The sequence below is a fragment of the Zerene cesonia genome, chromosome 10 (genome assembly GCF_012273895.1).
Source record: "Zerene cesonia ecotype Mississippi chromosome 10, Zerene_cesonia_1.1, whole genome shotgun sequence".
NCBI lineage: Eukaryota > Metazoa > Arthropoda > Insecta > Lepidoptera > Pieridae > Zerene > Zerene cesonia.
Window position 1 is genome coordinate 7,406,800 of NC_052111.1, and position 22,673 is coordinate 7,429,472.

Genomic DNA, 22,673 nt, shown 5'->3' on the forward strand with positions numbered 1-22,673 from the left:
ATTACTTCATCATGCATATTATATAACTTCAGAGTTGCTAACCTTAGTCATTAAAGAATTTGAGGAGGGAAAATTTCTTCTGAATGTTACTATAATTTCGAATTTGGTCTATTTTAAAATTATTTGATTACAATGAAATTGGAATCAGGTAATTATTATTAATAAGGTAGAAATTAAAGTTGGCAACCCTATTCATTCTGTCATTATAATGAGGAAGAAGTTTGTTTCAGATGAATTTATAATGAATATATACATAATGATGTAAATAATGTCGGTAACAATTTTTTTTATTATTATTGATAAAATAACCTCACCATACATATTTTCCGCCATTGTCATGCATTAGTTACGCTTGTGGGAAAGGCAAATGTTATTTATAAAATTGCAAAAATATCTTATATATTTACTAACCCCTTATTACCCTTGAGGGTTAATTACCTTATTTATTTCATGTTTGTTTTATAAATGATATTAATAACTTGTACAATCAACATCTCTAAGCAATAATTGTAGAATTCACCGCCATTTCATCTTCATGTCTTCATTTTTATTAGTCGTACATGTTTTAAAATATACGTAATCTATCTAAATCTTATTGTTATGTTAATAGTGCGGCAAGGGGCGATGGTTAGTCTCTTATAAATCTATGTTTTACATCTAATTCTAACAATGTTATTACAATATAAACCTTTATAAGCTTATAAACATTGTGCCTGGAGTCTTAAACATTAATCGGAACCTTAATCTAATAGACCGTGTATTTACGAAAACCGGTATTCTTAGCCGGTATTCGGTGTATGGTACGATCTTTTTTTTTGGTGCCATTAGGGTTTTTGGCGGCAAACTAATTGGTTGTGTGAAACTTTCGGCTCCTTTTGATTGAGCATTCGTTATTTGAACAATTTTATAATCAAATTTAACGTTATTACATTCACAACAAATGAACGCCACGTGTACACAAAATAAAATAGTAGTATTCATTTTGTTGAAATATTTAACCTGTATTGTTTATTTATTGATTAAGCTTAAACAAGTACTTAAAATTTAGTCTTGGATAAAGCCTATACACAGCCCAACAGTAAATCTTTAACTAGTTGTATCAAATACTATCCGTCCATATCCCGTAGGAATATCGGGATAAAACGTTACCTATATGTTATTCAAGTTGTCCAGCTGTCTACGTACCAAATTTCATTGCAAACGGTTCAGTAGTTTTTGCGGGAAAGAGTGAAGACACACACATCCTACGAACTTTCGTATTTATAGTATTAGTAGGATAGGATAGGTTAACTTGTAACATTTGTGTTTTTCGTTTTAACTCCTGCCGCAAAACCGAAGCACCCCGTGTGTTATAAGTTTGACGGGTCTGTGTGTGTGTCTGTCTGTGGCGTAGCTGTATAAAGATGAACCGATTTTGATTTTCTTTGAAAGGAGAATTGGTCAAAAGAGTTCTAAGCTATGTTTGATGCAAAGTGGTCAAAAAAAACCGCCGCTACAAAAAGGCGGATTAAATATTTTTTCTCATATTTCAATAATTAAATATTTTTATTTAATTTACTTGTGTATAATCACATTCAAAAATTTCTCATGTTTATTCATGAGAATAATTATGATTATAAAAAATAATTTCTTGAACAAATTATTCGAAGTCACATATATGATCTATGGCGTGACAATTAGTATTCATATTTATGCAGACACAAGGGTAAGCACTTAAACTTATATTATAGCACGTAGATTTCATAATGGACTGTGATAACCGTATATCTATATATCTACCTGTATCCACCATTACACAAAAAATACAAGCAAATAATGCAAAATATTTACCGTATGCATTCGCGTAGTTCGCACAGAGTACGCAAACAAAACAGAATCCAATCCAGTTGGTGAAGCCGCCCTGAAGACCAGCTATAAGAAACACCAGTGTCACGAAGCATATGGGTTCTACCACGGCCCGGGGGATCTGGAACAATCGGCACCATTATATATCCTATTAGTTATAGGCACGTTATGCGCACGCCTTCGCTTCGTGTTCGCTAAACGTTGCGTCGCGTTGTTTTAAACTATTTAGATCAAATTTAAATGGGAGGCAGCAGCTGTCAAATAAAATAGACCTGCATAAAAGAGCTTATTGCTTTCTCAAAGGCTGGCAACACACCTATAATAACTCTTACGCGAGGCTTTTCACTTATCTACATATACCGCGTCTCCTCAGTTGCCTCCTTATATATAAAAAAGAAACAGTGAAAAGTTCTGGCGTAACAAATCCAAAGAAAATTTGTATGTGGTAGTCGAGCACGCTTCGGCATGAAGTGGGCCAACTCGCACCGGGAAAGTACCACACCCCCATAGAAGGCGTGAAATGGCATACTGCTGTGTTTCGTTTGGTAAGTGGGGGAGCGGGAAGCCCATACCTTGCCCTTCCCCGTCCTTTCCTTTATTTCACTAGTCAATCCTTTCATTAAGAACCTTTTACCTTACCCTTCCCAGTACTTTCCTTTATTGACCCTTTCGAATTTGAAGTCGGCAATGTATTTGTAGATGCTTAAGGTCTGCATTCGACCTTACGCCTCTACAAATGTACATGGGCGGTGGTAGCGCTTACCATCAGGTGACCTACCTCCATTGCCGACGATGACATAAAAAAAAAGAAAAATACAGTCGAATTTACAATCTCCTCCATTTTGGCAGTCGGTTTATAAAATAGAAAACATGCAAACACAAATCGAGACTAGCCACCATCATTTTAATATTACACAATTTTGCGTCATACATTTGAGTTCTCAGAAACGAATCTAGCAATTACAGCCTTGTTTATGTTATCTGTTAAATACGTTAAGAGCTAAATTATGATTTATTACATCCATTGATATGTTTCACACCGTTATGTATGCAAATAATTAAGTTATCAAGACAGGACCTCAGCGGAGATATATATCAAAAATAAATGTATATCTTGAGTATTCGTTAATTGCATTGTCGGCTTGGTCTGTTGTACGTGATTAAATATGAATATATTAATGTTATTAATAGACAAATTCAGAGAGATTTCAATGTTTTAGCATATTTTATTTGGTTCGGAACGTATTTAATTATTCCAAGATTCATCATGAATAAGCTTTATATGTTTGTCTGCACTCTGCCCTAAACTAATTAACACATTTAGTCAAATTTGTAGAAAATTATAGATAAATTCAACGAATGTGTGATTTCCTTTATCCCAATATTAAGCCCGGCTTCGCCAGTGTTGCATATATAGCCTATAACGAAAAAGAATTTTTGAATTTAAGAGGTTTAAGAATATTTTTCGCAGTTCCTGAGATTAAAGCGTTCCAACAAATAAACAAAATCTTTGTATTATGAAAATAAATATTCAAGTATTGTAAATCTTAAAGGACAAGAGTTGTATATCACCTTAAAGAATATAAATTCCACCTCACCTAGAATTAAAATAAGCGTTAATTACTGCCCTGTTTCAAAACAACCTAATAAACTTTTCTATGTTCAGCTCCTATCTATTCTTGATAAATATGTGCTTAATTAATTCCGAATTTATGTGGAACATTTCACGATTATTCAATTACACGATTTACATTTTTATTACCACATAAACAAATCAAAGACGCACACACACACACACACATAGATGTATATATGTGTGTGTGCATATTTCTTTTTAAGTACCCGACGCTTTTTGTAATTTATTATCTTGCTAGCGGACCGCCCGGCTTCGTCCGTGATACATATATACACATGTAGATGCAGCTGCAGCTGTGAAGATGCAGCTTTCTAATGGTGAAAGAGTTTATAAAATTGGTCCAGTAGTTTTGTGCGAAAACTATACAAACATAGCTGGTAGCGTCATACAAGAAGTTGGCTTACGCGCTTTCGCGAGTTTTATTTCGAAGTATTTATTTTATTCGATAACAATATATTTTAGATTTTTTTAGATTGTATTATACACATTACAATATTTTTTTAGAGGCGCTTCTGATACCAGAATAGAAAACGATAAATTAGTCTCAATAACACGGTTTACCTGAGAGAGAGAGAAGTCGTAAAATAAGTCTCGTTTTAGAGGTTAGATGAAACAAAGATAAAAACTCCGGTCAAACTCACCTAAGCTTAGCTTATAATTGGTTTAAGTATATTTTTCTAAGAAAGAAATAGGTACTCGTATAACCTATTAATGGGTTTACGTCTTACATCATATTATTTTTAACTTAATGGAAAGTAATGGATGAAAACAAAATAGTGAAGGCGTGATTAAAAAAAGTTTAAGCATAATTAAACGAAGATAACTTAATGTGTTTTTGATTGGGACCTGTTTAAACTTACAATTTGAAAGTCCATAACTTGACAAGCAATTTGCAAGACGTTTATAAAAGTAGTTTTTTTGACACATATTATGTAATAATAATACTTATATAGTAATATTCCATTTATGCCTTGTACTCCGATTTTAAAGGTATTATATATATTTCTATTTACAGAGTACGAGATTTTAAAACTATTGCTATATTCTGATTTTATTCACTCGAAATATATATTTCTAGCTGCGCCCCGCGGTTTCACCCGCTTAAGTTTCTATGCCATAAGAATATCGGGATAAAAAGTTGCCTATATGTTATTCCAGTTGTCCAGTTGTCTACGTACCAAATTTCATTGCAATCGGTTTAGTGGTTCTTGCGTGAAAGAGCAACAAACACACACACACACACACATCCTTACAAACTTTCGCATATATAATATTAGTAAGATTTATAATAAGATCGAATACATTTATAGTTTATATTAATAGAATTTACAAGTAAGCCGAAATTGTTAAATACTAGCAGTTGCCCGCAGCGTCACCGGGGGGAGTTAAAATAAATATGCACAATATAAATTTCATCCCCATGTTGGTATAATTCATCAAAACCCTTGACCGACGCCTACATCATGGCTATCTGCTTTCCAAATTTCAGTTCAATAAGACCTGCCCCGTTCATTCGTCAGTGCTGTGTGATGGATCAGTCAGTCAGTAACCCTTGCGTGTCATATATCAAGATATACAAATAGGACTTACCCAAAATATCATTTTTGACAAATAATACGGCAGCGGCGCATACAACCCGCTGGCCGTCTCCCGTAACAGTATGGGCACTTCTTGTGGGAACGTGATGAAGACCGCGTATATAAACAGAAATATCGTCTCCGTTATCGTGAGGTAAAGGAGACCCTCCGCGTTCTGTATGTCACGCTGGTCGAGCTCCGTAAAGTGGCCCATATAGGGTATCGAGATTATGAGACCCACGAACTGTTGGAGAAATGTATTAAAATGTATTAGAATGGGGGAAGATGCTGTAGTGGTGGCTTGATGGGTGGTGAGTTTCGTGGATTTCATTGCGTACGGCCTAGACCTTCGGAGGGGGGAAGGGGGGGATGATCATGTACATGACAAAGTTGAACAATAAAAGTAACTATTTTTTTTTTTATTTAAAGCAACTTTCATAACAAATAGTTCATTTTCAATTTCAATTTTTATTATACCAATATTGAAAATATGTTTAAATATAGAAAATAATTTAGTATTAAAAATACGAATACCTTGAATATGTGTCTTGATTGTTTAAAGTTAAAGCTATATTTATGACAAATACAACTTAGCTAGAATAATAATAATATATTGAATACTAATGAAGGTTACTTTGTAACTTAACCAAGAGTGAATAGAATTATGTGCTAAACATTGTTGCAAGTTGTATTTCAAGTTAAAGCTGACCAACTTTGTTATACAGTTAATATAATGTATCAAAAATAATATAACACGTAAGTAACTCTATCTGTCTGTTATAAGTTCTCACGCCTAGTCATGCCGTTAATACAATATAGGTATATTGTAAATAAGCAATTATAATATAAACGTGATTTTTTTCTTAGAGTTATCAATGGGCGATGCGTATCAGTGAGGTTCCGTATCCCCTTGTGGGGTTTGGGGCAAATGCAATAAGTATACATCCGTTTCACTGATCGATTTTATTTACGGACAAGAAAGTGATCAGTCTTCTGTGTCCTGCCTGACCGAGACATTTATTATGAATCTTTACCAGGAATCGAACCCAGGATCCCTCGGTACTACGCTCACACGTTAACCACTTTATCAAGAAAGCGTATCATCCACATGTCTATATAATATACTAGCAGTCCGCGCCGCCTTCGCCCGTAGTACATCAAATACAATCAGTCCAATAGTTCCTGACATTCCATTTAAACAAACAAACATTCTTCAGCATTTTATTGTAATAAGAAATAGAATAGATACATCATTTACAGAACTATCTGTTATTTAAAATGAAAATTTGAAAATCATTCATTTAAATAAAAACAAAATAAAATAATATAAAACATAAAAAGAAAATAAAACTCTTACCATCAGTAGTAAAAATTCAGCTATGTATATAGATTTGTTGTGCTTTATGCATATAATATTTCTCCATAACAACCAGTAAAATTGGACGAAATAGTTTACTTTGACTCTGCAATGGAAATTTTTCGTCAGATATTTGTCTCACACCTACGAAAACGCTGTCTCGTAAAATTTTATTTCAATGCTAGTAACACCTTGTAGGTTTTATAGATACATGACATGATATAAAATTTATAACCTATTAGAATATAAGGAAAATGCATAAATTTGACTACTTCACTAAGAATTATAGACATAGGGATGGAGTTTTCCTTGACTCCCACTGACGAGACATTATTTTTTCGCAAATCATTATCATAAAATCATAAAATTCAATTGCATTAATTGTTTTGAAAGAAAATTTATTTGATGACAACCCAATTAAGATATTTAGAGACCAGTTTTTTCAATTTTATAACATAAAACTAGTAGCAATTAACAGCGGATGTTTCTATTAAATTTGTAAATATCCTAATATTTCAAAACTAAAAATGGGCATAGACTCCCATTCTTGCAAAATATGATTAATAAAAATTAAAATAAAAACGTAATACTTACAGAGTTAGGTACCGCTCGAAGTATAAATTCTATAATAAAAAAGGCTATTAAAATAAAACGTCATTAAAATGATTAAAATATAAGACAGTTATTGTCCATTTTATATTGTCTATATTAATTTAAATATGCCAGTGACAAATATAAATATTCAAATTTAAATATTTACAACGTCGGAAACAAGATCGAACTAAAACTGGCAATTTTTATTGAGGAAAGTGCAATACGCTTTAACAGACAAATTGTAACAAAATAAAAAGAATTTAATACATGCAACATAATATATTTTGAAAGTCGGTCAAGTGCATGGGATTATTGAAGTGTTTTTATTATAAACAATCCTTAAAATCATTTGTACATTGCATGCTTTAAGCGCATACACTGATATTTGTTTCGTTGGTCGATTATTTTATTGGCAAGTGATCGCAATGTCATATGGTATTTTAATTTGAATTATATTTAGGTATAGATTAGTAAAGTATGATAATCCACAACATTAAAATGGAATACAGGACTGCCTATTGGCCCTTGGACTTAAGTAGGAACATAGACCCACTATAAGAGTTTCCGGTTACGTAGTATATTTTTAGGTTCTAGCGGGCAACCAAGCTGGTGGATCGCTTGATGTTAAGCGATCATGAAAATTTGCATAGGAAGCTTCTGCAATTGTGTAACCCGCTTCAAATATATAAGCAATAAGTAAAGGATAGACGATGGCAATAAAGGAATGGACTGGGATGGGTTAGAAAAGAGAAATAGGACGGCATAAAATTTATTATATCAGGCCATAGGCTATAAATGTCCACGTTATTATTCAGCATCAGAGAACTTTCTCAACACAGCCAAATTCTGGAGACTCGCAATGAAAACACAATAAGGAACTCACCTTTTCATCAGAATTCCCATTGAAGTACTCCAGCTCGTCCTTGACGTCGCCCACTCTGCTCTCGATGGCTGCTGCGATATCAGATCTCTGGTATTCGTTACAAATGCGCCGAATCCTCTCATGGCTCTCCATTTCCTTATCCGTCTGAACGCCGAGCAGTGAAACGTAATACTCCGCCGCGTTGAAACCAACTGGACACTTGTAGTTAAGCCTTAAAGTGAAGTTATGGGATGATATAACGTAGCGGACGAGTCGAATGCGCTTGTGTCGTTCGTGTATAATGTTTTTATCCAGGAAGTAATTGTGTTTTAAAATTATTGGGTTCAAGTGGGCGGAGTAGAATATGTAATATTAAAACAAACAGACAACAGAATGAGTTCAATGAATCATAACATGTGTTTTTTTTTATAGCTTCATATAGATGGAATATTCCGCCAACAATCTGTTTTTGAAGACAAATTTAAACACGCATTCCTTTATGACTGCCATGTCTTGTTTTGGCGGCGAACAGTGCGACAATAAAGATAACATCATGTTTAAGATATAAAACCGTTGGACAACGCAATAATAAAATAACGCAATATAAATAAAAACCTTACATATGCATTCAACTCTTCGCTTAATCTTTTATTATAGGGACATTGAATAGCATCATTCAGTGTTTAATATGAACATTTATATCCATGATAAGTTGGAAACAAGCTCAAACAAACATAACATGAAATCGGAGTCGCTAAAGCATATTATTAAACACGCCACCTATCTGGAATTGTAATTTAACTGTCGTGTTCGCGGTCTTGCAACTGGTAAGCAAATTAAAGGTCCTCCATACGATCAAGCTGCTAAATGACAAGTAAATTCTATTGCTGTTTAACACAGCCTGTAGCTTGTTGTGTGTAGTCAAGACTTTTATTATATCTTCAGAAGCATACATAAATCGAACCATATCAGACACTGCCAATGCCAATCGATTACGCTATAAAAAGCGTTACTATACCACTCTAAATTCTAAAATAGGACAAATTTCCCTACAAAACACAAAAAGAATCACGTCAGTTACGTCGAGTAGTAAAGCAAAAATAAAGGAACAAAAATTAAATGTATTTTCAATTTACATTATATTTTTTGAGAACCTTCTTTGTTTTTGGGACGTTTGTTAAAAATTATGAAATCATATTGTAAATCTTAGGATGATCTCATAACTTAAGACAAAAATCTAGAATATTGAGACAAATTGAACGACTACAGCGTTCATATGCCATTATACCTTCTTGGCCTCAGTATATATGATGTTAAATCAGTAGAGTACAGGTTAAAACGAAACTTCTAGATATCATTAGCATGAAAATAACCTTCACGACCTTCAAGCACCTGTTTACCATATTAATGACGTGTTGAATCCTTCTTAACACGCGACCAAAGTTTCGTTTTTATGCGAATCGTTTATTGAAATATACTATATTATTAATTTATGTGAAAATAGTAAAAAAATGAATTAATGTTTACATAATGCATACTAATTCTCATATAGCCGATAATATTGCTAGTTAGTTAGTAGTTTTGGAAATATTAAGTATGTATTATATTTAATTAGTTGCATGGAAAATTTACGAGCTGGTAAATAATACAGAAAAATAGAAAATTTGTATTTAAATTAAGATGTAAATCGGATAGAGAACGAAAACACCCGTTAATCATTATATCTAATTATAATAATATATCATGTTGTTAAATTATACCTGCCCGTTATTTAATTATTCGAATGGACATATATTCTAATTTGTGTTGCATATAGATAGATTAAAATTAATCATCAGTTTGCGTTACATTACTATTATTATACTAAAAATGTTTTTTCATTTAAATTGCAAAATTAACATGTTTTCCCAAACTATTAAATAGATTGATTTCTGCTTATTTTAATTACACCTTAATGCGTTGTTTTATGACGTCATATACCATATTCCGATTATATAGATATGTTAATTATTCGGTATTTCAGATGGACCGTAACGCTATAAAAACTCAAACGAGTCGCACAGGAATTTAAGTGTATATACCTAATTTAGAAGAGATATTTGGCCTTGAGCTAAGCTTAAAGCTGATCGATTGTTTGGTGAAGAAAACTGGAAAAACAATAATGCATACATCGGCTACGAATATGAAGTTTGTTCACCTCAGCTTACTGGCTATTTCTTTAATATGAAATCGCACTTAATAACGCAGTTTTAGATAACACGCTAGCAGCTCGTAAGTATCAGAAAAAATTAGAATTATTATTGCGACAACCAAAAAACCCGACTGTTAATGTGTTTGTACGATCTTTGTTTTTTATTTGCGAAAGCTATTTTGTTATTTATATAGCCTATGTCACTATCATAATTCTGGTGATTACAACGACACTTCAAATGTCAAAATCCGTTCAGCGATTTGGGCTATAGGGTGTGCAAAGTAAATAGGCATACATACATACATATCCTTGATTTTCAACTAAATTGGGATTGAGCATAACTATATTATGTTAAAATAAAATAATGAACTAGCACAATACCAGTCCACATCCAAAATTTCTCACTATTAATTATGTGAATTTACTCTGTCCGTCTCTTCTTCACGCTTATACAATTGAATCGATTTGGATGAAATTTAGTACAGAGTTTGAGATCCGAAAAACTAGGTACATAAGATAGGTTTTATCCCAGTGATCACAAGGGAACGGGAAAGATACGGGTCTCGGCACTGTCTATCTTTTCCTTGGACTACGCGGAAGACTAGTATAGAGATTACTTATTGAACACAACAAGAAATTTACCTATTCAATCCTACTGTCCTATCCTACTAATATTATAAAAGCGAAGGTTGGAAGGTTATGTGTGTGTTTGTTGCTCTTTCACGCAAAAACTACTGAACCGATTGCAATGAAATTTGGTACGTAGACAGCTGGACGACTGGAATAACATATAGGCAACTTTTTATCCCGATATTCCTAGGGGATACGGACTCACGCGGGTGAAAACGCGGGCGCAGCTAGTTTTATATATCGATAATTAATAGAATAACACTTCGTGCTGATGTTGTTACAAGCTTGGTAAACACAAAAATAATGCTATAAATGTATAAGTATGATTGATAATTAATTTTTTATCTAATACATTTTTGACAAATGTGCACCACATAACGGATCACAGAACACATTCATATAATGTAATACCTAAATAAGTAAATCAAAAAATTATTTTGAATTGAATTTGAATTTGAGTAAATCTTCTTAAATTTAATCAGATATTGATATGTAAGTACTCGTAATCAGCACAGACTATAAACACAGCGAAAGAGTTATTAGTACTCTGGGGTACATATGTTCTGTGTTGTATCAATGTTTTTATATTATTCCACTAGCTATTGCCCGCGGCTTCGCACGCGTTGATTCAGAGTAGTTTAATAGATGTTATTATACATATAAACCTTACTCTTGAATCACTCTATTTATTAAAAACCTCATCAAAATCCGTTTCGTTTTTTAAAGATTTAAGCATACAAAGGGACATAGGGACAGAGAAAGCGACTTTGTTTTATACTATGTGGTGATTTATCTATTTTGAAAATGTGTCTTAAAATGTCTTAAACATAAATAAAACGTTAAGTTTAGTTTTTTGTTAGCGGTCTACGCAACCTCGAATCTCTATAGTGTCAAATATCTTAGAGTAATTTGATATTAAGTACGTCAAATATATTTATATACAAATCAATGAATATGAACATTCAATTATGTGATATATATCTAAATTATTAATACTGTAAATATTTTATTACGAGCGTAAACTACGATTGAGTTCATTTATACTTAATGTTTATATTTGTTCCGTAATTTAAGATTATGTTCGTAAATTATATCGGAGCTGGAATTTGTCATCAATCTTATTTTAAAGATGATGAGACGTGCATTATAATTTATCAAAATAACATGATACAGATAATATATGACCACAAAGCTGCATTAAAATGATCTAAGTGGGAGAACGTGTTTTAATTTTTGTAACAGACTAGCTACGCCCCGCGGTTTCACTTGCGTAACTCTGTATGCCGTAGGAATATCGGGATAAAATATTGCCTATGTTTTATGCCAGTTGTCCAGCTATCTACGTACCAAATTTTTAATATTAGCAGGATAGGATTTTTTCAAAAACGAAAGACGTTCTAAATTCAACTATATTTTTTTCGTTTTCTTGCTCGTTAGATTTTTAACCGATTGGCGTAATTTTCGTGTTTTTAGGGAATTTAAGTCATTTGGCCAATTTTAGAATGAGGAGCAATAGAAAGCCTTTAAAACATTACAATCCCTTCTTTTTCACATGAAAAATAACCAATAACTTATTGGCATAAGCCGACTTACTAGACGTCCGCCCATTATGGCATTCAGCGATCACGTACATATACAAAGATGAAATAATTTTTGAAATCATTTAATTGGTTCCTGATATTAGTGCGTTCAAACAAACAAACTCTTTAGCTTTACGTTATATATATAAATATAAAGTTTAATATTGCAGCTTATCGCTAACACATTAAAATCTGAAAACTATAAAAAATACTCACGAAGCGAAAAACTGATCTGCCTGTTCTATAGTCCCGTGGAAGGCGATGCGCCCGTTCGCCAGCAGCACCACCTGGTGGAATAGTTCGAAAACCCCAGACGCTGGCTGGTGGACGGAACAGATCACCAGTTTCCCGCCGATCGCGAGGCGACGGAGTCTGGACACCACTGAGTTAGCGGCTGAACTGTCTAGTCCCGTGGTGGGCTCGTCGCAGAAGAGTATCGGCGGGTCGTTCAGGAGCTAAAAGGGGGTGAAAAATGCTGTATTTTCTTAGTTTAATAATTAAAAGAACTAAAACTATTATTGATCTTTTTATAAGCATCTCTCTTCAGCCTTTTTCCGTCCACTGTTGGACATAGGCCTCTCCTAAGGCTCGCCAATTTTATAAGCATATAACAATTCAAAAAAGACTGACAGGACATTAATACGTAACACATGCAAATAAATACGCTTGATATTATGCCGTGTATTTTAACTAAAGAAAGGGCGAAATAATACTTTGATATATGGTGACTTAGTATAGTGTTAAAATATGAGCAAGTATATAGGTAGTAAGGACTTGGTAGCATTCTTGCCACTCGCATAAATTGAAATGGCATACAAAATAATAAATTGCTCACAACAGTTACTCATTAATATAAAAAAGTAAACAATTATTCTATTATTCTCTCCTGTATAACAAACTTAAACTTCAATATATGAAGAAGAGAATGCGAATAAATCCATCGATCCTTTGTACGTTTGTATCCTTTAAAACAAAGTATCTCTAACCAAATTATCATCCTAGGAAATAGATATAATACCTAAACTACATGAGAAATAAACATAAATTTTTATCTTCATAAAATCTAAATTGAATTGCTTATCATCGCTAAATTTAATCAAAGATCTGTTTAATAAATTGGACGGAAAGACATTCTGCATGTCGTAACTTAAGCGTTAATTATGTTTAAAATGGCATTAGTCGCTAAATTACCATCTAGTTAGTGTGTCTAAAAATAAATTTACTACACATTCCCCGTCAGACCCGTTTACATCGAAAATTGACCCCCGATACTAGCAATTAACATAATTACTATAACAAGACAAGTTTTGTACGCAAAACGAAACATTTGTATTCAAAACTAATAAGACTACTCTAACTCATATTTCATCCCTACTAATCCCTACTAATATTATAAATGCGAAAGTAACTCTGTCTGTCTGTCTGTCTGTCTGTTACGCTTTCACGCCTAAACCACTGAACCGATTTTCACAAAATTTGGTATGAAGATAGAAATGAACTTGGGAAAGAACATAGGATACTTTCTATCGCGAAAAAAGGGTAGAAAGGGTTGAAAGAGGGGATGAAAGTTTGTATGAAAGTTCTTTATTGTCAAACCGATTTTGATGAAACTTGGTATGTAGATGGAGCTAAACGTGGGAAAGAACAAAACATACTTTTTAATACGAAGAAAATACTCCTACCATGTCGCGCGATATAAGCGAATTCTACGCGGGCGAAGCCGCGGGCGAAAAGCTAGTATACAATAATAATGTATTCATATTTTTGACGTTTATTTATTAATTTTATGTAAATCGCATTATTATATTTACAAGCTGAGTGTTGAGCAGACAATTTCGCTTATGTGTGAAGAAAAACAGCGACGTGACTAATATATGATTCTTGATGTACTTGGCCAAGAATTGATAAGAAGAAACCATTTCATTCCTCCAAATGCAGTAGTAATACTGGGCTACTGTTGTTATTCATAAGGCATTTATTTATACATTTTTTTTTATCGCCTAGCAGGCAAACGAGCAGGCGGGTCACCTGATGGAAAGTGACGCCCGCCGCCCATAAACGCTTGCGATGTTAGGGGCATCGCGAGTGTGTTGCCGGCCTTCGAGACAATGATATGCCCTTTTCTTGAAGGTATCCCCATCGAATTTAGTATTTTTTATAACCGTAATTTTAAATCAATTTCATGAACAAAGTGGGACGACCACCTTGAGACATTTAAATTACATTGTGCTTTATTGATGGTATGGGGAAGGTACTGATATCTTTAATACAGGTTACTCTGTAACCTAGCAAAGACATCGGTCTTGAACCTTAATTGTTTGATACCTATTTGTATTGCTACAGCGATGTACTTAGCTATAAGGTAAGGTTAAGTGTTTGATTTAATAAAAATTTGATTTGATTTGATTTGATCGAATGTGCCTAATATATGGTAAGGTATAAGAAACGCTACCTGAACACCCAAAGCGACTCGTTTCCTCTCACCCCCCGAGAGTGCCTTCAGCTTGGTCCTGGTGCAGGTGGATATCCCGAGCTCGCTGAGAAGTTGCTGGATGCGCCGCTGGCGTGTGATGGCCGTCGATCGTTTGTCCATCATCATACGCGCCTGTAGGTTATATATTTAGGTTAATGATAATATTTATATGGAGTGATTATTGGGAAATGTTGAAGGAACCGTGAAAGCATGAGTTACTCTAAATATATTAAATAGTTAATTATATGTGCTATCGCAGTTTTTATCAAGGCCCTTTAAAGACACTATCTTAATAGAAAATGCATCGATTCTCTTCAAAAGTAGATAAATATAAGCATAAACAAACCGCCTTAAATTTTGAATAAACTGAAATTTTAATGAGATCACACAGAAAACATCAGCTTTCAAATAAAAAAAAGAATCATTAAAATCGGTCCCCGAGTAGAAAGGTCTGAGTTAACCAGCTCGAAAATGAAATACAGTTAAATTGCGAACCTCTTTTGTTGAAGTCGGCTAAAAATCTACAAGCAGAATAATCAAAATCCGTGTGTAAGAACAGCTTATGAACGAAAGCCGCCAAATGACATTCCAGGTAATGAAGGGAATAAATAACTGCTACACTAAATCAATATCAGATGAGTCAAGTGCAATGTATAAGTAAGTACATATCGTGATAGAGCGAGCAGTGGTGGCTCAGTGGTGACGACCTCGGACTTAAAATCGATAATTTAGGTTCGAGACCAGATTATTTTTGAGATATTGACTTTTCAATTTATCTGCGCATGTGGATAACACTGCTCAAAGGGTGAAGGAAAACATCGTAAGGAAACCAACATGTCCAAGAATCGAAAGTTCGACTACATGTGACATCTGCCAACCCGCACTTGGCATTATGGCCTGAACCCTGATAGGAGGCCTGTGTCCCAACAATGGGAACATATATGGGCTGATGATAACGATGATGATGATAGTAACAGTGACATGAAAATAATTTTTACCTACTCAGTAAATACTCGCGGAGTGAAATAATAAATAGTAGTTTTGAAACAGCAGAAGCTTGTATTCAATAAAATAAGATAGTAGCTCGACCGCATGTAAGTTTCTGTATTTAAATTGGATAAAGAGCTTACAGGTAACTTTATGTGATTCAATATCGGATAGCTTAGAGAAGGGCCACGGGTTAAGTACGTATCGGTGAATACCGCACAAGACATTTTCATATTTTGAAGAAGCTAAGATTGTTTGAAATATGTGTTACTCTTACTGAATTAATATGGATGGGGGTCGGGTTATAAATATAAAAGTCTGTAAGTATTATGTACATCGTACTTACGTCTCCAATTATTTTTCCCTTTTTAACCCAATTCAAATTGCAGAGTTAAAAAATTATTTATATTCGTAACGCGCTTCATCCTTCCTACTAATATTATAAATGCGAAAGTTTGTAAGGATGTGTGTGTGTTTGTTGCTCTTTCACGCAAAAACTACTGAACCTATTGCAATGAAATTTGGTACGTAGACAGCTGGACAACTGGAATAACATATAGGCAACTTTTTATCCCGATATTCCTACGGGATACGGACGTACGCGGGTGAAACCGCGGGGCGCAACTAGTTTGGAAATAAATACCCAGGAAGAAATATTAGAAAAAATATACAAATACCTTTGAAATTGGTAGAAAATAATCTAATCAGCTAGGCGTAGATTATTAAAGGTTAAATATTTTTTTTTTATGTGGGCGATAATTGAATGAAGTTGCAAGAACGATTCTTGCGATACGTACTAATTATATTTCTACAATGCTTTGACATTCCAACCTACGTAAGCAGTGTCATTATTTTGAAATATTAATGTGGGAGTCGAGCACGCTTCGGCACGAATTGGGCCAGCTCGCACGGGGTAAGTACTACACCCCCACAGATAACCGGCATGAAATAATAGCTTGCTATTGTGTTTCGTACGGTGAGTGGTCGAATATTATTATAAACAATTTAAAATTGATCAAATTTATAAAAATATCACGTGACTATAAACGCACCATGATTGGTCACCATAATTGTGACGTCATAATGTTGTAGCTACGTACGGCTTATACGTGACTAGACAATAATATTGAAAATTTATTGCTAAAAAATGAGTTGTTAGTTGGTTTCGATTAGCTATGTGTGATAAAGGATTTTTTCAGGCAAAGTCTGATAATATTCCTGATGTAAGTATTTTTATGATAACCAATTTTTTTTAAATGACGTTCGGTTTAAACCTGCTGAAGTTCAAGGTGCCAAGGCATCAAGTAAGTCTGTTAAAAAATAATATAATAAGTAAAAATATTTAAGTATCTACTCACCATCATATTAAATATAATTATTTATTTCATAAATTGTAGAGCATCGCGTGAGAGTTCTGGCGACAAAGCTATAGGTTATGTTCAACTAAGTCGTAAAAAAATATTTGTATTGTAAAACGACGGGTCTGTCCAGAACACCGATTTCGGAGTAAAGCTTATTCAGTTACTTTAACTATTGATGAAAAGTCAAGAAAAATTAAGGATGTTCAATGCCATGACTGTGCAGCTTCCGCGGGTAATTTATACTCCTATTAAATTTAAGTTGTTTGATGTTATCAGCAATAAAATCTTTTAGATTATGTCTATAGGTGGTTGCAAGCATGCATTAGCATTACTTATGTGGACCCATCGCAGAAGTGAAGGTCCGACACCAACAGAAGTCGATTGCTATTGGAAAGAATCGCGATTATCAGGCATTGGTACTGTTATAAAATATATTGAAGCAGAAAAGCTGTCAAAAAAAAGTCTAATGCTCCTGTTGAATTTTTTTCGGATAATAGTACATTTATACAAGAAGTTACTGAATTTGAAACATTTAAAAACATTTTGTCAGGAGTTGTTTTTATTAGACATTTTCAATATAAATTTAAATATTTTACAATGACAACAAATTAAATAGATCAAAACACTGTACTTATTGTTTCTATACCAACTGCAATGAGTGAAAACTAACATTATGACGTCACACGCGCTCGGGTTTGTTCGAAAGCTGTCGGCGCATCTTCGGTACTGGATTCAATAGTGAATTTTTATATTGAAATAACTTTTGAATTATTGCGAAAAAAAAATAAAAAAAACAGTTTTGTTATAAAACTTATATATGATCTTTCTATTAATCACAAAAAAAAAATTCGTTCAAAAACCCAATTGACCTTACTCCTCTCCAAACGTTTATGGGCCGTGGTAGCGCTTACCATCCGGCGACCCACCTGCTCCATAGTCGACTATGATATGATCGTACAAAACACAATAGTTTCATGCTACTATTTCACGCCAATCTTCTGCGAGGCTGTTATAACTATTCGGCACGTTTCGTGAACCGAAGCTTGTTTGATTCCCACGATCAAAATCATTTCGACACAATAAAACTTATGTCAATCTGTACAAAATAAAATGTTAAAAAAATACATCATTTCTTGAGTATTGATATAATTTTTAATTCAAATTAAGGATGCAAAGTAGGATTTATTGCTGTAGATAAAGACAAAAATCTAAGGAAGATTGGTATGTGAAACTATTTTACATATTTTAGACTATATAACGTAAAAATCAGCCACTGTAACATAATGTCCAGATTTAATCTTAGTAAATTATGAGCTGTTAACACCATTTTTATTATAAAACTCGTATCTTTTGATCTAGACTATGTAATGTGGCAAATCTAACATTCAATAGAATAATGATTTGTTACAAAAACTAGACAGATCTTAGTTGATAGGTATGCTAATATATTTCTAATAACATTAATTATAATGTATTTCTATATCAATAGAAATAAATTAAAAAACCTCCATTGTTGTCCGTGTATATTGAACGACTTATATGAGCACAGAATGTGGTATGAAGAAGTTGGGTCGAATGCGTTTTAATCCATCGATCATTTAAATAAATTCAAGTTATTTTTAAATTATTTATTAAATGAAATGATAAATAGAAATTAGGTGTTACTTTACACGTATATATATTATCATACAGAAAAATTTAATTAAATTTTGATGTAGTTTCTGTAACAAGAATTGATTTGTTTTCGATGTTTTTATTAGATACCGGTTCATGCAAATTTGTTTTTCTAATGGATCCAGAACGATTATTTACAATTTTAAATTATTAGAGTGATGAAAACATAATGCCAGGGTTATGAACGAATGCAAACATAAAAACAACACAAATTTGCATCATAATAATAATATAAAATGTAGAATTATTATAATTTTCTTAGCTAATGATTGAAATACTTATATGTCACTATATCTCCATTATCACCAAGATCGTTAAATATCATATGAAAATGCGATACAGTAACAACAACAGATATGCATTTTGTCGTAAATAAAACCTATTTGAATGCCGGATTATCTACAAAAAGGTCAAGGATTTCTTTTAGAAATTTACATCTAGTGTTAAATCATATTATCATAATAATTATTTAAATCAGTGCAATACACCAGGTGTAGGTAGTTCCAAACAATTATATTATCGTTATATTAGTTCGTTAATTTACACATAAATTATACGTATGATAATACAAAATGTATGACTAATAAATATCAAAGGTTTGCTGGAAATTCAACTGGAATTAGCCAACTGTACAAGTGATACTATGTTACTATGCGAATGCGCTCATGTAGAAAAAATTATTTAGAAAAATATCAGTACACGCAGTAAAAAAATTATGATAACACACTTTAATTGATTACCCCCTTTTTTGAAGTCGGTCAGAAAATGGGACAGAATCGAGCCTATTTTTAGTTGAATCGCAAGCAATCTTCTTTATCCTTACTTATAAGATGGAATTAAAACAACGAATATGTCGTTGCTCGTCGTTGGTACCCCTGGTTTTTTATCTTTAACCCATTTGAGTCACCAATCTCTCACAGCACTAAATATTCAGTATGAGGTGTTGGCGAATACCTTATTTTGTCGTGAACACAAAGAAGAGAAGAGAGAAATAAAGTTAAATGTTTTAAATTATTTATACTCTCAGTATAAAATGCATAGCCGTTAAACAATTTTTGTAATGGTACACTTTTTATATCTCTTATAGTTTAGGTGGTCTGTTGCGGTCCTGCATCAGATGTTCCAGTTACCGAAATAAATTATAGCCTATATGTTGCCAAGACTTAATAAACTATGCAACAAAAAAAACTGCCTTTCAAATCCGTTCAGCAGTCCGGGAGATTAGCGTATAAACGACCTAGCGTTTTAAACGACCTTCAATAATTATTTTCTTAATATATTCAATGTACAGACAGCTTTTTTACTGTTTTATTATATGCATATAGATGGTATAAACCTATTATGTTTTATGATTTATGGCATCAAGGTGTGTCCAATACTAAAATCAAAATTTCTAGACGGAACGTGTTCGAAATAGGTGTCATAATATAAAATATCGATTATGAATTCATTTTTGAATATTTATAACCATATATTTTGGATATATGTCTTGAAACGACAAAAATAATACTTGTTAAAAATTATAACTATCATTTAGATGATGCAAAATTAGCTACCGGTTATTCTTTGTCATATAAAATATACAGTTTTATTAAATCTGGGTATTTTACTCTTATATATTTTCGTATACGTGTTTGCGGATAACATCGTCGTTTTATGAACCGATTTTATAATACTCTTTTCTTTTGTTAGAGGGACATAATCTTGTGAATATCACTACATAGTATAAAGCATAGTCGCTTTGTCATTCTGCCCCTATGTATGCTTAAATCTTTAAAACGACGCAACGGATTTTGATGGGTTTTTCTAATAGATCGAGTGATTCAAGAGGAAGGTTAATATGTATAAAACACCTATTAAACTACTCCTAGACACCTATTAAATTGAACGCGTGCGAAGACGCGGGCAAAATTTAGCTAAGTATAAAATCATCACTGTGGGCAACTTTAAAAAACCTTAGGTGGCATTTGTTATTTTTTTACTGATTATTAGTTAGTAATAACAAAGTAATACATCGTAATGAAAGTCTAAAATAGATCTAACGATGGAGCCGAAACCCTGGTGAGGGAACTCTTTAACCATAAACAGCATTTACCTTGTGTTTGGACTTGATTAATTTGCATTGACGGGAACCTTACATCAAGATGGGTTGCAACCGCCATTCGGGTTTGGTGAAGACTAGGGACAGTTGAAATCGGTTTACGTTAGTTTTTATTGGGTTGTTATATGTCAAAATTCAAAATTGGATTATGTTTAGTTCATATAAAAAATATAAAAATGTGGCTGTTGAATTGATAAACCTTATCCATACTTTTGATGTCGTTTAAAAAATAAGTAAACATGAAATAAATACAACAAATATTGCCATATACTTTTTCCTTGATCCGAAATTAGTTAAGAGGCGAGGTTTATATTTACGAGGCACATTGCTATTTCTACCAATATATTAATCAATTTCTATTGAAATAATTAATAGAATATTCTAGATCAGTCATGGATATAATCTAAAATCTAAATGGATAATGTGACAAACATTCTGCTGACTAACTTATCAGATTCAAATAAGCAATAAAGATATAAAATCTTGAATCTACGTGGGAACGCGACTTTTAAATACTTTATCTCAGAGTATCTATTATTTAACGTATTCATGATTGATATGAATCACAGATTAATAAAGAATTAATTGGAATATCTTCTAGACAAACTAGCTCTTGCTCGCAGCGTCGCCCGCATGGTCAAAATAAAATCTCGTGGTAATCCCAATTTCCACCCCCATATTTTATACCCATAGGGGTAGAATTTATCGAAATTGAAATTATCATTCTTAGCAGATGCCTACTTCAAATTGGCTATCTTCATGCCAAATTTTAATCCATCAGAGCAGGTATTTTATCAGTCTGTTTCAACCTTTGCGTTTTGTATATAAAAGTAGATAACGTTATTAGATGTGATTGTTATTTAAATTGATTGATGTGAGACTCAGGCAAAATAAAATGAAGCGTCGTAATTTCAAGTGACATTTGTCTAGAAATTGACACGTAAGGATCACTGACGTTCCTATTCTTAATTTAATCGCATAATAGCATATAGTTTTATTGTCCGGATTATCAAATAGGTTTGAGGCCCGGCCATTAAATACAATAATGATATTTTAAATCTTCTTTAGTATATAAAAAAAGGTGACTGACTTATCTATATAGTACCAATTTGATACATTTATTGTGTCTTGTCAACTTTACTTTAAACGACTCAATTATGTATAGATGTTCATAAGTAGTACTTTATGAAAGAAAAGACGATGTGAGATGTGATGTAAAGAAATAAAAATATGGATACGCTTAGTGCTCAATTACAGACGAGAAGTATGTAAAACATAATACAAGACAATATTTGTAAACTATTTAAAAATACTTAGCAAACTTGTAGAACTGTTTATTGAACTTTTCAAAAGGTCTAAAAGTAGACAATCAATAAAATTATCTTAGAAGCTGGTATGTTCTAACCATTTAAAAAGCTTATAGTTTTATAAGCATATTATTGTAGTCAAGAAAACGCTCATCTCCTTAAATTACATATAAATTTAACATTTTATTTGTATCTATATTTGATGTTATCTGCAAATGTCAGCTATAGTTATTTAAAATAGGCTTAATTATCTTGTGCGAAATCATGTTTCCCACTGATCTTTTAAGCAAGATAAACTTTATATTCATAGATTTATTTTTAGGTTATCTGCAAATAGTTCGTGTTGTTTTTAGTTGGCAATGGAGCTGGTGTATCGCCTGATTGTCAGTGCTATCGAATCCTCTATAAACATTTGGAAAACCCAATCCATTAGGATTACCAACTTAAAAACGTATGGAAAGAAGAGAGGATTGATGAAGGGTAAGGAATATGATACGG

At 32.8% G+C, this 22,673-nt stretch overlaps 1 protein-coding gene across 2 annotated transcripts in view; it reads right to left on the bottom strand.

Moving 5' to 3' along the window:
- The window catches only part of LOC119829429 (protein scarlet-like), a 55,765-nt gene that overhangs the window by 6,564 nt on the left and 26,528 nt on the right, over positions 1-22,673 (bottom strand). For both annotated transcript variants that reach the window (XM_038351915.1, XM_038351916.1), the window contains exons 5-11: positions 14,725-14,877; positions 12,489-12,727; positions 7,893-8,103; positions 7,010-7,038; positions 6,416-6,521; positions 5,072-5,302; positions 1,831-1,966 (exon numbers count right to left, since the gene is read on the bottom strand). In XM_038351915.1, the coding sequence (XP_038207843.1) occupies positions 1,831-1,966; positions 5,072-5,302; positions 6,416-6,521; positions 7,010-7,038; positions 7,893-8,103; positions 12,489-12,727; positions 14,725-14,877 (1,105 nt within the window). The remainder of the gene's footprint in view (positions 1-1,830; positions 1,967-5,071; positions 5,303-6,415; positions 6,522-7,009; positions 7,039-7,892; positions 8,104-12,488; positions 12,728-14,724; positions 14,878-22,673) is intronic.